This window comes from Trematomus bernacchii, unplaced genomic scaffold (assembly GCF_902827165.1).
Source record: "Trematomus bernacchii unplaced genomic scaffold, fTreBer1.1, whole genome shotgun sequence".
Classification (NCBI taxonomy): domain Eukaryota; kingdom Metazoa; phylum Chordata; class Actinopteri; order Perciformes; family Nototheniidae; genus Trematomus; species Trematomus bernacchii.
In genome coordinates this window covers 394,933-407,429 of record NW_022987646.1, presented here as the reverse complement: position 1 = coordinate 407,429, position 12,497 = coordinate 394,933, and the positions used below count along the sequence as shown (strand labels likewise).

The 12,497-nt window shown below is 42.3% G+C and overlaps 2 protein-coding genes across 5 annotated transcripts in view; both read left to right on the top strand.

Moving 5' to 3' along the window:
• Window positions 1–1,828: 1,828 nt before the first annotated feature.
• On the top strand, window positions 1,829–9,897 carry dele1 (DAP3 binding cell death enhancer 1). The gene is made up of 12 exons (XM_034134101.1): window positions 1,829–2,029; window positions 2,982–3,114; window positions 3,521–3,623; window positions 4,400–4,544; window positions 4,734–4,940; window positions 5,061–5,134; window positions 5,256–5,349; window positions 5,495–5,637; window positions 5,742–5,900; window positions 7,958–8,050; window positions 8,721–8,880; window positions 9,008–9,897. Exons 1-12 carry the CDS (start codon window positions 1,999–2,001, stop codon window positions 9,262–9,264), a joined length of 1,599 nt encoding a protein of 532 aa, XP_033989992.1. The 5' UTR covers window positions 1,829–1,998; the 3' UTR covers window positions 9,265–9,897.
• A 405-nt stretch (window positions 9,898–10,302) lies between these two features.
• LOC117485500 (amyloid-beta A4 precursor protein-binding family B member 2) overlaps window positions 10,303–12,497 on the top strand; it is a 34,323-nt gene continuing 32,128 nt past the window's right edge. For 3 of the 4 annotated variants that reach the window (XM_034134053.1, XM_034134054.1, XM_034134051.1), the window contains exon 1: window positions 10,303–10,463. The gene's annotated coding sequence lies outside the window, so the exon portion shown is untranslated. Of the gene's footprint in view, window positions 10,464–10,490; window positions 10,812–12,497 lie in introns of those variants that run through there. The other variant, XM_034134052.1, reaches the window with a different exon arrangement.

Below are 12,497 nucleotides of genomic sequence, written 5' to 3'. Positions count from 1 at the left end.
AATGTTTAAATGTTCTTAAAGTATAAAAATAACAAATACTTTTCTGCAGAAAAAATGTCCCCTGAGCGTCCTATCTTATGATAAATTACATTATTACACTGCTAATGTCAATAGTCATAGATATAGACATTTGGAACATGGTAGCAACCAAAACACTGCTGAGTTTGGGTTCATCTTTAAAAACACATTTTATGTAAACCTCTAAATAAAAGGGCCAAGTAGCCTAATTATATATGTATACATATATGTAATGAAAGTACCTAAGTAGAATACTAATACCTCTAAATTGTGCTTAATGAGAGAACTTGCACAATGTTTTTGTTCATTCCCATCTGCCTTCGATAATACCCAGCTCCAGTTTGCACCCACTGCCTTTATTTATTTGTGAACAAGCAGCCATCCAGAAGGTTGTGAACCCAAGCAACAGGGGAGAAATCTTGCAGAGTAAAAAAAAAAGAGAGAAAATTAGATTTCTAAAATGGCTTAGCACTTATTAAATCCCCCTTCCTGCCTTTACATTTTCCCCAAAACTTGAGTTCTTGAGTACCGACTGAAAAACACGGATAAAAACAAACTGCTCAATTAGTCAGGTCTAGTGAGACTCTGTTTCCAGCTCCACTCAGAGTTTTCCATATTGCCCAGACAAATTTGGCCCAAGGCGTATCAGCAAACATTATTTGGCAGTGCGGGGTTTTGCCAACATTGCAAACCACTGCAGGCTAGACTTATTCGCCCGAGGAGGCGAGTTAGGGAAAGACACGATGACTGCATCACCATGGAAACTGGTCAAGGGGTTAGTTATTCCAAGTTTAATCTGACTTTACAACCGCACATATCCTCCCTCCAGCCCGTTGTTCAGCCTTGACTGACTGGAAGAGGGCTAGCTTCCAGTCAGAGTCAGGGCTTGCGTCACTGTTTGATCCGCTGGACAACTAAAGAAAAGACAAACAGTCCTGCAGGGTGACTGATGAGCAGTGGGCGTTTTTCTAAATCAACCACTGAACCAATGGGTGAATCCTGACACACAGACACACAGACACACACAGACACCTGAGTCTATATTTAAAAACAAGCCAGTGTTGGGGCGTACAAGCAGGCTCTTTTGGTGTGTGAATATCTAAGATGTTTACTCGGTTGTTGTGATGTAATACTGCAAAGATAAATGTCTTTCTTGACATTGTTGTTGCAGCTACAAATACATTTTTAACATCACTGGGCCCTGAAAGCTGATCAGGAAACACTTCTGCCTACTGTATCTACTGAGATCATGACTCCCCTTAGGCTTAGGTTAAGGGTTACATCACCAACTCCAAGTAAATTGACAAGATATCATCTTTACTATTTTATTTCCGGACAAGCACTGTCAATACTTACTGAGACACAGAATATAGTTGAGCGTTACCTAATTGTGTAACTAATCAAAATGTGTCCTTTGTCCTTTGTCAACGTTGAACATGCACTATACTATGTGACTAAATTATCCTCACCTCTGCAAGAAAAGAAAATATGCTCCTACTAAATGTTTTACCTTCTCACAATACACCTGTACAAAAAACCCCACACATAAGGGGTAAGTTATTTTTAAACCTCCTACAAACAGAAAGCATTTGATTTACTGTTATAAATATATGTTTTTATTATTATTATTTATTTTTTTGACATACCTTTAACAACTTGTTTTGTTACTTCCTTAACTCATCTGTCTTTGCATGATGTGCTGCATCAACAGACCCTCTCCACTGGGTTTGAGGAAAGGTGTATCCTCTCTTGTGCCACCACGTGGCGGCGCTGTGACGCTCTGCGCTCACGGTTACGTCACCTGAGGCACTTCCGGGACATCCCGTGACTCACTGGATACCAGCATCCAAACTGTGGAGTAAATCTACGACATTTACCGGCTTCTGTCGGTATTCATGGGGGCAGACGACCCCCAGAGAAATGTAAACATGCCTTTCAGGAGACATCTCTTCAGTTAAAGCTGCCGAAAAACACGAACCAATGTGGAGAGTTCACGGGTTTGTTGGAAGAGGTGAGAGTGAAGCCATTGACGCAGAGTGCCATGTTGTCTTTCAAGTTTCGCTTTTGAAATAAATAAACGCTTTTAATTGTAATTCCCGTGTAGCGTAACATTAGCTGTTAATGTGCTAAGCCAAGGCCAGTTGCAGTTAGTTCATATGTAAACAATACGGTGTTATACTAGTTCTCTACTCTGTGTGATTGACACCGTCAGACGGTTTATTTTGGTCCCTGAATGTAGCTCTCTACTGACCTGCAGCTTTCTGGATCTTTCCATGAACATTCCCAGAGGCTAACTGTGTGTACACAAACATACATTCAGATTGTCACGTGTTAGCAACCTTACCTGCACGACAGACATGCGCACATGCCATATAGACATGCTATGTGTTTTTATTGGGAGAACTATGTGCTTTGTCTTAAAATATAAAACGTCACATATATTCAACTTCACCCTATTTCTTGCACCTAAATGGATGTATGTTATTGTTTGTTAGATGACACACAAAATATTTACTTGCCATGTCATGTTTTTCTGTTTGTGTGCATGTATATTTTGGGAAACTGTTAAACATGTTATGCACTGCAAACCTACACCTGCCCGAACAATACCCTCACATTCGTTGTTTTGATGTCAGTTCATCACAACTCGGTGTACACAAGTTACCCACTTACAATAACTTATGTGGGTTCTTACAGCCTTGGTGAAATTCATTAACATAAAGTTAAAATAGCCTATTCTTTGTAATGAGATGGTATTTCAGGACTTTGTTCCTGCAGGAGTGCCGCTGCATATTTTCTGCTACTACTTTCTTTTAAACGTCTCATAGCTTGCTATCATTTCCTAGAAATTATCAGATATATAAACGTGTGAATTAGTAAAACAATTCCTGAGAAGGACTTTTGTTTTTCAACAGTGGGAATGAGTGTCTAATTTTGCGGTTTTTGTCTTCTCCTTACTTCAGTTCTGCACCGATGCCATGGCAGCACCCCCCTGCGATTGCCCCAGAACCAGGGCCAGTCTCAGGGTCTGGGGGAGGTGGAGGGCATCCACAGCTCGGCCGTCATCTCCAGCTCTCGACACTCCTCTGACATCAGGTACTTTCCAGACCTCCACTCTGCTTTTAACACAGTTCAGACATTGTCCAGGTCGGATGAGAAAATCCTACAAAGCTAGACGTGAGAAACAGAAGAAAAGCGTGGAGCGTCTCCCTTTGATCTCAAGACTTCTTTGCCCTCGAACTGCCAATGAAAATAAAACATTTGAATTTTCGTCAGACGGCAGAGAATACCCTCAGATAATTTCTTTCTTGTTCCTTTACCCCGTCCTTGAACTCGTTCTCCCCCCCCCCCCCCTTTCAGCTGGTTGCATCATCAGCAGCTTCTGCATGAACAGAGTCAGTCGAGGGCACAGAAATAAAATAAAGCCTTAAGCAGAGTATATATGTGGTAAAAGTAACAGGCATATAATTGTTATATTTTGTTTGTGCTTTTTTTCTGTCAGCTCTCAGAAAGAGGAGGATGGAGAGAGGAGGAAGAAACAGAGGACCTCTCAGTTTGGCTACACGGAGCTGCCACGTTACACAGCCCTGGATGCCGTGGGATGGGTATGTCTTCTGTTCTTACATTTAAATAAAAAACACCTAACTTATATACCAGTATGACTATTTTGATGTCCTCAAGGCATCACAATTTGTTTTCAGGAGGCGAGTGGGTCTGAACTTATTAGACAAATATCTATGGACTATTTGATAACTATTACTATTAAATATGCCACTGTTCTCATATCGACAGTTATATAAAATCACTTTGTATTTACTGTGTACAAATTGAAAACTAAACTAATCTGAAACGTTTTTCAGCTAATTTTATTTTTAAGTAAATGCAACAGTTAAAAATATATGAATGAATCATTGTGACACATTTGGCCTTTGCTACAGTATGAGCTGGTTTGCATTTGCTCCCATACACTCCACTGTTTATTGGACATTACACTAATGACCAATAAACAGTGGAGTGTATGGGTGTTTATTCGTTAGGTTTGATCATAAGTTGCTCTAGGAGGCCACACCTCTTGCCACTTCTTATTTTCTCGGGGGATCCACACATTAATATTTGGACCAAATGAGTGCAAGCTTTTAGACCTGGCCAAAGTCCATTAACACAAAATACACGAGCAGATTGCTTAGAAATCTTTCCTCCAAGCCAAGAGAGAGCACCATGCATTCCCCAAATGAACAGTACAGAGCTAGACATGCAGCTTTGTGCTGTGTAATTTAAAGCTTGGCAGTACATTGATATTAGGATGTTTGTGCCAGGAGTAGAAGTTGACATCTCATGTTCTCATGACAGAGGTGACAGTGTCTCTGATGTTTCTCCACAGGGTGCTGCAGCAGTTCTTTTCATGCAGGTCTGTAAGAGGATCCACTCCCAGTTCTCCTCCAACGCTGAGCAGAGTCCGATCCCTGGAGCCCTGACCGCCCCATCCACCCTGCACAAGTGCGGCTACCGCATCCTGCTGGAGATCTGTGAGTCATTATACTGTACACATGCAATTGGTCCACTGAATTTCACCTTTTTTTCGTATCAACTGATATAATCCATTGGCAAGATAGTTTTACAAAACAGACATTAAATCATCTCAAACCCAAAGCTTACTTTCCTTTGAATCTTGTGTTATAAGAATGCTGACATCGTTTTCTTGTCTGGCTTTTCAGTGCCCAGACGTGATGTCCTGCCCAGAGGATGCAGTGTGTTGTGTCTGCAGGGGGTCCCAGAGAGACAGGACCAGGATCAGAGCAGCAGCAGCAGCATTTCAGAGGAGGCCAGTCTCTACAGCAGCAGTGAGCAGGAGCATCTGACCGCAGACTGCTCCATCTCTGACCCACTGAGGGCGCTCCTGAGCCAGGATTCTCCTGTACCCGGTTTGTTCTGTTGTCTGACAGTGTGGAAAGATTGTTTGAACATAGTATTTTTCTCAAATTGGTGTTACCCTAGTATCTGTGGTTCAAGAAAAGTAATACATTGTTTTTCCTGACTCACAGAGGAATCACTTCTGTCAGCATCCTGTCCTCTGCAGAATGACAACAACACGGAGACACAAGATGCTAACGACAAGGTGAAAGTCTTTCTCCTTTAGTGGCTGTGAAGTTAATAAGAAATAAGCACCATTTATTTCTTCTTCCTAAATTGTCATTAACTTGCTACTTGTTGTTTTCTAACCTCCTCTGTGTTTTCAGGACATGTTGTCTGATGAGGAGAGGCTAGCAGGAGCAGCACTGAATCTCAGACATGTGGGAGAAACCAGCGTTCCTGTCATCCTCAACGTCATTGGTAATGATTTATTGACACCATGTCATATTCACACATTCATTTCTACTCCACACAACATTTTACACTCCACTGGTGGGGAAAAAATAATCTGCATTTGTTTTCCTCTGTCCATATCTGATATCTTCATGTGTCTTGTTTATTGCAGGTCTAGAAAATGCCAATAGTAAGAACTACGAGGAAGCTTTTACATGTTTCCTAGCTGCAGCTCAGCAGGGTTACAGCAAGGCCCAGTTCAACACAGGTGTGTGCTACGAGAAAGGCAGAGGAGTCGAAAAAGACAAACAGAAGGTAAGACCACAGACATCCAGAACATTTCTGAAAGTCATCACAAATACTCCTGTCCTGTCTGAGGAATCAGTCTTGATATGATGCTTGTGTCTTTTCTCCTCCAGGCTCTGTATTACTACTGGCAGGCAGCAGCTGGGGGCCACAGACAGGCTCAGTACCGATATGCAAAGCTGCTCCTGACCAGCAGGGGGCAGCAGAGTTTAGAGCAGCTGAACACAGCCATCAACTTACTGGAACAAGCTGCTGCTGCGGGACTCACCAAGGTAAGAAATCATAACATCTTTAAACTATAAATAAAAATGATTTCTCATATAATCCCTTTGCAACTGTAGTATATTAACGTACTGTTAAACAACACTTAAAATATTAGTTTGCAACATGGCTTTCCACATTACTGTTCAGTAATGGAAGATTTTCTTTTAAAACCTTGAATTATAAAAAAAATCTAATATGTCACAGTATGATAAGGATAGGTATATCACATTCTCTCCTCCGCTCTGTTTCCGAAGGGCGGGGCTCCGCTCCCCACACACACACACACACACACACACACACACACTCACAGTCAGAGACAAGAGCGGAGGAAAGGAGGAGAACAACAAAGTGTAAAAAAGTAAAACAAATCTGCATTATAACCCCGAGCTCTGCTGTTGGTCATGTAAATCCTGGGTGTAATTTCCACATGTCCACCCCACTGTTCAAAATCCAGTTTGTGTCCCCCCCCACTTTCAAATTCAATTATTATGATTTTTTTAAACGTCAAGTTGTGTGTGTTGTGTGATGTGTGTTGTGTGTGATGTGTTGTGTGTGTGTGTGTGTTGTGTGTGTGTGTGTGTGTGTGTGTGGTGTGTGTGTGTGTTGTGTGTGTGTGTGTGTGTGTGTGTGTGTGTGTGTGTGTGTGTGTGTGGTGTGTGTGTGTGTGTGTGTGATGTGTGTGTGTGTGTGTGTGTGTGTGTGTGTGGTGTGTGTGTGTGTGTGTGTGGTGTGTGTGTGTGTGTGTGTGTGTGTGTGTGTGTGTGTGTGTGTGTGTGTGTGTGTGTGTGTGTGTGTGTGTGTGTGTGTGTGTGTGTGTGTGTGTGTGTGTGTGTGTGTGTGTGTGTGTGTGTGTGTGTGTGTGTGTGTGTGTGTGTGTGTGTGTGTGTGTGTGTGTGTCGAGCACATGCGATTGTTGTTATTAGCATCTGGTGCTAGCTCAGAGCTAACGGATATTAGAAGCTGTTTCTACAACAAGCTGGAGGGAGAGCTCTCTCCTGTCAGACTGAGAGGCTGATAACTACAGCTCAGTGAGGTAAAGGACTCTCTGAGTGATAGGATAGTTAACTTTAGTCGAAGTTATCTCAGTGAGTCTCAAATTGTTTGGTCATCTATGTAAACAATATTTCCAATGCACACCTTTATCTATTTAATATAGTTGTAAAAAATAAAGTAATACATCATTCCAATGTGTACTATAGGACAGTACAAAAATAAATAAATACTGTTTAAAAGGAGAGTGATTAGTCAAATATGCATAAATAAAAAGAAAGAATGCTAACTAGGTAAGATAAGAGAGAGGGGTAAACAAGTTTAAATGATTTGTTATTGGATATTCTAAAGATGTTTGGATTATTGAAATATATACAGTTCTGTTTCATGAGTGTTGAGAGCTGTACCCATAAATCTCTACATCTCGTGCTCAAAGTGCGCCAGATTGATGCATTTAACTTCAACATTTAAAACAAACTCTTCCCAGGTGAGCATGCCCCAGGACCCCCCTAGAGTATGTGAGGTCCACACAAATAAAGCAGGTTCACATGGAGAGGATACTAGATAAGTTTGCCAGGCATTATACACTACACATTTTCTTGGATTGCACCATAGTCCTAACAAATATTTTGTTAGAAAGGCAGGAAAGGGATTCAAATCGAGAACTATTTCCATTGCGGAGGCCCACAGACACCCTGTTTTGTTTCCCCCCCACTTCTCAAACCAAAGTAACTTCCCCCCCTTCCCCGGATCGCCATCATCGGACCGCCCTCATCCCACCGGGAAACACTGATTTAGCAGCTTCAGTTTTAGCGTCCAGGTATAGTACAGTTGGTCCGCTGTCACACTGTCATGGCTAAATGGGACATTATAATAGAAATAACATACATTGTTGTAGAACTACAATAATTTCAATAGAGTTTGTTTTGCTGACCCACATAGTCAGAGTCCACATTTGCTGTAACCATGAGTATCTGGGGTGTTAACAAATCAGCCATTACTGGATTATTACGGATGCTAGATGCCGTATCCCTACAGAAGTGAATCTACTCTCTGTTTCTCCCCCCCCCCTCAGGCTCAGGTCTGCCTCGCCTCGGTCTACTCTCAGGAGCCGGTGAGAGACGGGAGCAGGTCTGTTGAGTTCCTGCAGATGGCAGCAGAGAGCGGAGTGAGTGTCTTTCTAGATGCTTCTAGAGTTTTATGATGAAAATTCAACTCCATCCCTCTGTACCCAACCAGTCAGTCTGTATTATTCAGCAGGGTATCACAACCATTTGTAAAATACCCCTACTAACGCTTTCTGCTGCGGTTGTGCTAAAGTGATATCAACATTTCTGTTTCTACAAGTCAATCTAGAGCTACAGCCACGCTGAATATCCCACTGTGTAGTCATACGCTATGCTTGATTGAATAGTGACATCTTCCATACTACTGTCTCCATAATGCATAGATAGATAAATAGATGGAATGTACTTCATTGAAACCAAATCGGGAAGTTCCTGTTTCGCAGCAGGTTATCAGGCATTGGACAGGAATAAAATATCTACAGTAAATATATACATGTCGGCACAAAAAAAGATACATTTCTATAGAGTATCCATAAAATACACAATATAAAATGTGAAGAAAGGGTGCCAGTTTCTTTCAAACACAACAACAATTACACAAATAACAAAGTTATCAGGTTCAGTGTGCCACCAAGTTCCTGGTGTAGGTTATAACATGAAATATTAAGTTTCCTTCACATTTCTGCAGAAATCTACCAGGGCAAGTTCAGATTGTAAAAGATTATTCCTGAACATTAAACAGCAAATGTTTACTTTTGTTCACGTGTGCAGGACGACACCGCCCTGCTGTTGCTGGGTCAGTGTTTTGAGAGCGGCTTTGGGGTGCAGCAGGATCTGAGGACAGCGATTAAATACTACAGACGATCTGCTCAGGCAGGCAACAAGCAGGCGAAGAGCTTACTGACACCTCCTAATGATGCATCCAGAAAGGGTAAGCACACATTTGTATTAGTCATTTACATTTCTGCATTTGTTATAGATGACACTGCATGAAATAAACTGTTAATGATCCAGGACGTTAGTGATGATATCTGTGAAATCTTCCCTCTCCTCTGCAGCAGAAGATGCAGTTTTGCGCTCCATCCGCTCGGCTCCATGTTTCTCTGAAGCTGAGTGTTACATCCAGCAGCCTCTCCTCTCTCTGGCCAGTCGACTCCTTCCCTCCACCTCTCCCCCCGTCACCCTTCCCCTCCTGCCTCACTCCTGGAGTGCAGGGAGCCTGTGTGTCCCCCCTGCGCTGTCCTGCACCCCTCTGCACCCCCACCCCAGCAGCACTGAGGGAGGAGCATGCCAGTGGACTGTTGGGATAGGATAGTTAGACTGAGCCGCACAATCAAACTGAGGAGTGTATTTTAAAGAGTAAATATATTGTCACCAGAGAAGAAAGGTCAGTGTGTGTGAGGTGTGTACATTTTGCGAAGTCTGAACTCGTATGAATAGATTTTATACTTCAAATATGTCTGAAGACAATTGTTCACAATGTTTTATACGTTTGAAAGAGTAGTTGGATACAAGGTCTCATAATATTATGAGTAGAAAGAAAATGTGATGCTTTTTTATTATATTTGTTCTTGCACTACAGCATTTTTTGTGATTATAAGTTCTCAGAGTAAGAAATTGTGATAATGTGCCTTTTAATGGGTTGAGAATCAAAGGTGGTTACTTGTTTTTCTCCCTATGAAGTTTAATCGCATAAAGAGTTTTGTTATAAGTGTGTCTGTAAACTGTATTGCTGCTGACACCTCTGAAACTGAAAAAGTGCTTTAAGCTAATGTCATATGTTAACCTTCAATAAAACTCTACTGTATATCTGTAGAAGAACAACTGCGGAGGAGAAAAGGGAAATGCTTTGTGACTGTCAAACCTGTACCAAAGTGAATTATGATGCACTGATGTTGTACTGTTATAGACACAAACAAAAGTAAAACAAAAAGTATACCCCTGAAAAGCGTTTTTTTTTGTTTTTTTGCAGCTTTGTAATACTGGTGAGCAATTACATGAGCAGAGAGTATTGTAATCTATTCACAACAACATCGATTTGAATTAGGCTGTACTATAACATCATTAGTTGTATGACAACTTAAAAGCAATCCTCATACATTCTTTACCTAAAGAGAACAGTAGAAAGGACTAAAACGGTGTTGCTGAGGCAGATGTGGTCATCGCTGTAAACCATTCATATTTCTTCAGACAACTGCATGACGTAAGACTCCGATGATGTGTGATTTCATTACCCGAAATGCAAAATAACACCGGTAGATTTATTATGGTTGCGTCTCCTCCGCGTCCTGGCCGCTGATTGGTCAGCTGGGCGCTCCGCCGCTCCGGGATCCTCTGGCGCAGAGAGCACCGAGCCGGATGGGGGGGCAGATGATGTGAAGCAATACGGGCGGCCGGCTGCAGCTACGGGCGGACGGGCACTTTAAAAGCGGCTGACAACCTCGGCCCTGCTCTCTACCGTGTGTGTGGCGTCGCGGGAGCAGAGGTGCAGAAGCCCGGAGGCTGAGCGAAGCGGTGAGTGGATGTAAATAGAGATCTCGATGATGGGGTGCACTCCCCTCCCAGTGCGGCGGCGGGGAAGGTGCTGCTGGAGATTTACTGCGTGTGTTCTCATATCGACAGCTTCAATGACAGCTCCACCTATGCATATGGTGGATTTCAAAATGATATAACGCTGTTTCTGGTATATCGGTGAGGGAGTTTATTTAGGTTGCAGCAAGAAACGAGGGGCTTGAATACTCCACCCATGACATCATCGACTTTCTCAAGTTCATTTTGTCCCCAGCTCGTGCTTTCATCTGTTGCATTTCATTTGTGAAGCAGTGGGTGCAGTTCAGAGTTGAAGGAAGAGGCCATTGCAGGGTAAGTTGATAAAGGATGGTTTCCTCTCACAGGCCAAGATATCTGTCAGTATCTAGATGTGATGAATCTCCAAAGCATGTTATTGATGTGAGGTGGTTTGGATATGTATGTTTTTGGGCGACCTTCAGGTCTTTAAATCTGTATACAAGGTGAGCAGACTGTAAACAGTTAGAGCAGATTAGCATCATATTTAGATGTTATTCCTGTAGAGATGATTTTGGTCCTGTGTGTCAGGAAGTTTAATAATGATTGTGCACGTTAATCTCGGAGAGGATGTGTCTCATGATATTTTCTTGTTTTCCTTCATATATGACTATGCATTTACTGTAATTCAAGCAACAGTAGAGCACAGTGTATTGATGCAAAATGATTCTTTAAGTAGTCAGTTAGCAGCTGTCCCGTGACATCTCATGAATGACCTCTGTTGTTGGAGAGCACAACAGATTTATTGAGACACAGGTTTAAATCCCACTGTGTGTTGACTGTGCCCCACTGTCCGGCAAACTGCTGTGTCATTCTCCTCGCGCTCTCCCTCTCTAATAGCCATCCTCTCTCCTCCCCACTCCCCCCACATCCTCTCGCCCCACTTTGTTTAACTAATGGAGATCTGGCTGTATTGTCTAGGGGGAAAGAAAAGGATGTTCCAGTTTGTCTGCAACTCAGACATGATGTATGATAATATAAGAAGATAGAAGAAAGGGAAGTTGAAATATATATATACGTTGTTTGCTTATTACTCCTAATCTGTTTTGGGGGATGTGTCAGGATGTGTAATCTATCCTCTGAGTCATGCATCATATTTGATTTTCAGCCTCACTGGCTTAAGGTTTAATGTGTAACTGACAGGTTTATAACTTGTATTGGCAGCTCTTTTGCTTTTAGTTTGGTATGAATGCATTTTTGGCATCTTATTTTGAAAGGTTTTCATAATGGCAAACATGGAATATTATGTTGAGCCTACAGAATGATTTATTTTTCTCAAGGGTGTAGCAAAAACATTGGAGTTACAAGGTGTTTACTTGCTGATTGAGATAGCTGATGAGACTGTACCTGTTGACCCCGTGTTTGTGAGGCCTGCACCGTGAGTGCATATTCAGCACTAACAGGTTGTTGTGGTTGTCTGGCTCACTGACAGAGTGACAACACGACACACACCTGGGGAGAGGGGAGTGGATAGGGGACCCGCATGAACAAAGTGCACCGCCTAGGGATTCTGCTGCCTCCAAAACGCTGCCCCTGACTCTCAAGATCTTGTCGTGCTTTAAAATCTGCTGTGTTTGTGTTTTCCATGTTTCTGAGAAAAGCTCTGATGATGACTGCAGCATGTGTGTGTGTGGTGTGTGTGTGTGTGTGTGTGTGTGTGTGTGTGTGTGTGTGTGTGTGTGTGTGTGTGTGTGTGTGTGTGTGTTGTGTGTGTGTGTGTGTGTGTGTGTGTTGGTGTGTGTGTGTGTGTGTGTTGTGTGTGTGTGTGTGTGTGTGTGTGTGTGTGTGTGTGTGTGTGTGTGTGTGTGTGTGTGTGTGTGTTCATGATAGGGTAAGGGTGACAGGATGTTTATACATTGTGTTGCGTGCCTGGGCATGTTTTTCATCTGTTTCTGTGTTCAGTGGTTTACCAGTTTCCCACAGGGTTGTCATGTGGAAAATAATTCCCAGACAAATTAGATAATTTAAAAACAAAAATGACAC

Excerpts from the sequence above, each read along its gene's own strand:
- dele1 (XM_034134101.1), top strand. The coding sequence starts at position 1,999 with ATGTGGAGAGTTCACGGGTTTGTTGGAAGAG. Across the intron at positions 5,638-5,741 it reads TCGAAAAAGACAAACAGAAG|GCTCTGTATTACTACTGGCA; the intron begins GTAAGACCACAG and ends TTTCTCCTCCAG. Across the intron at positions 8,881-9,007 it reads TAATGATGCATCCAGAAAGG|CAGAAGATGCAGTTTTGCGC; the intron begins GTAAGCACACAT and ends TCTCCTCTGCAG.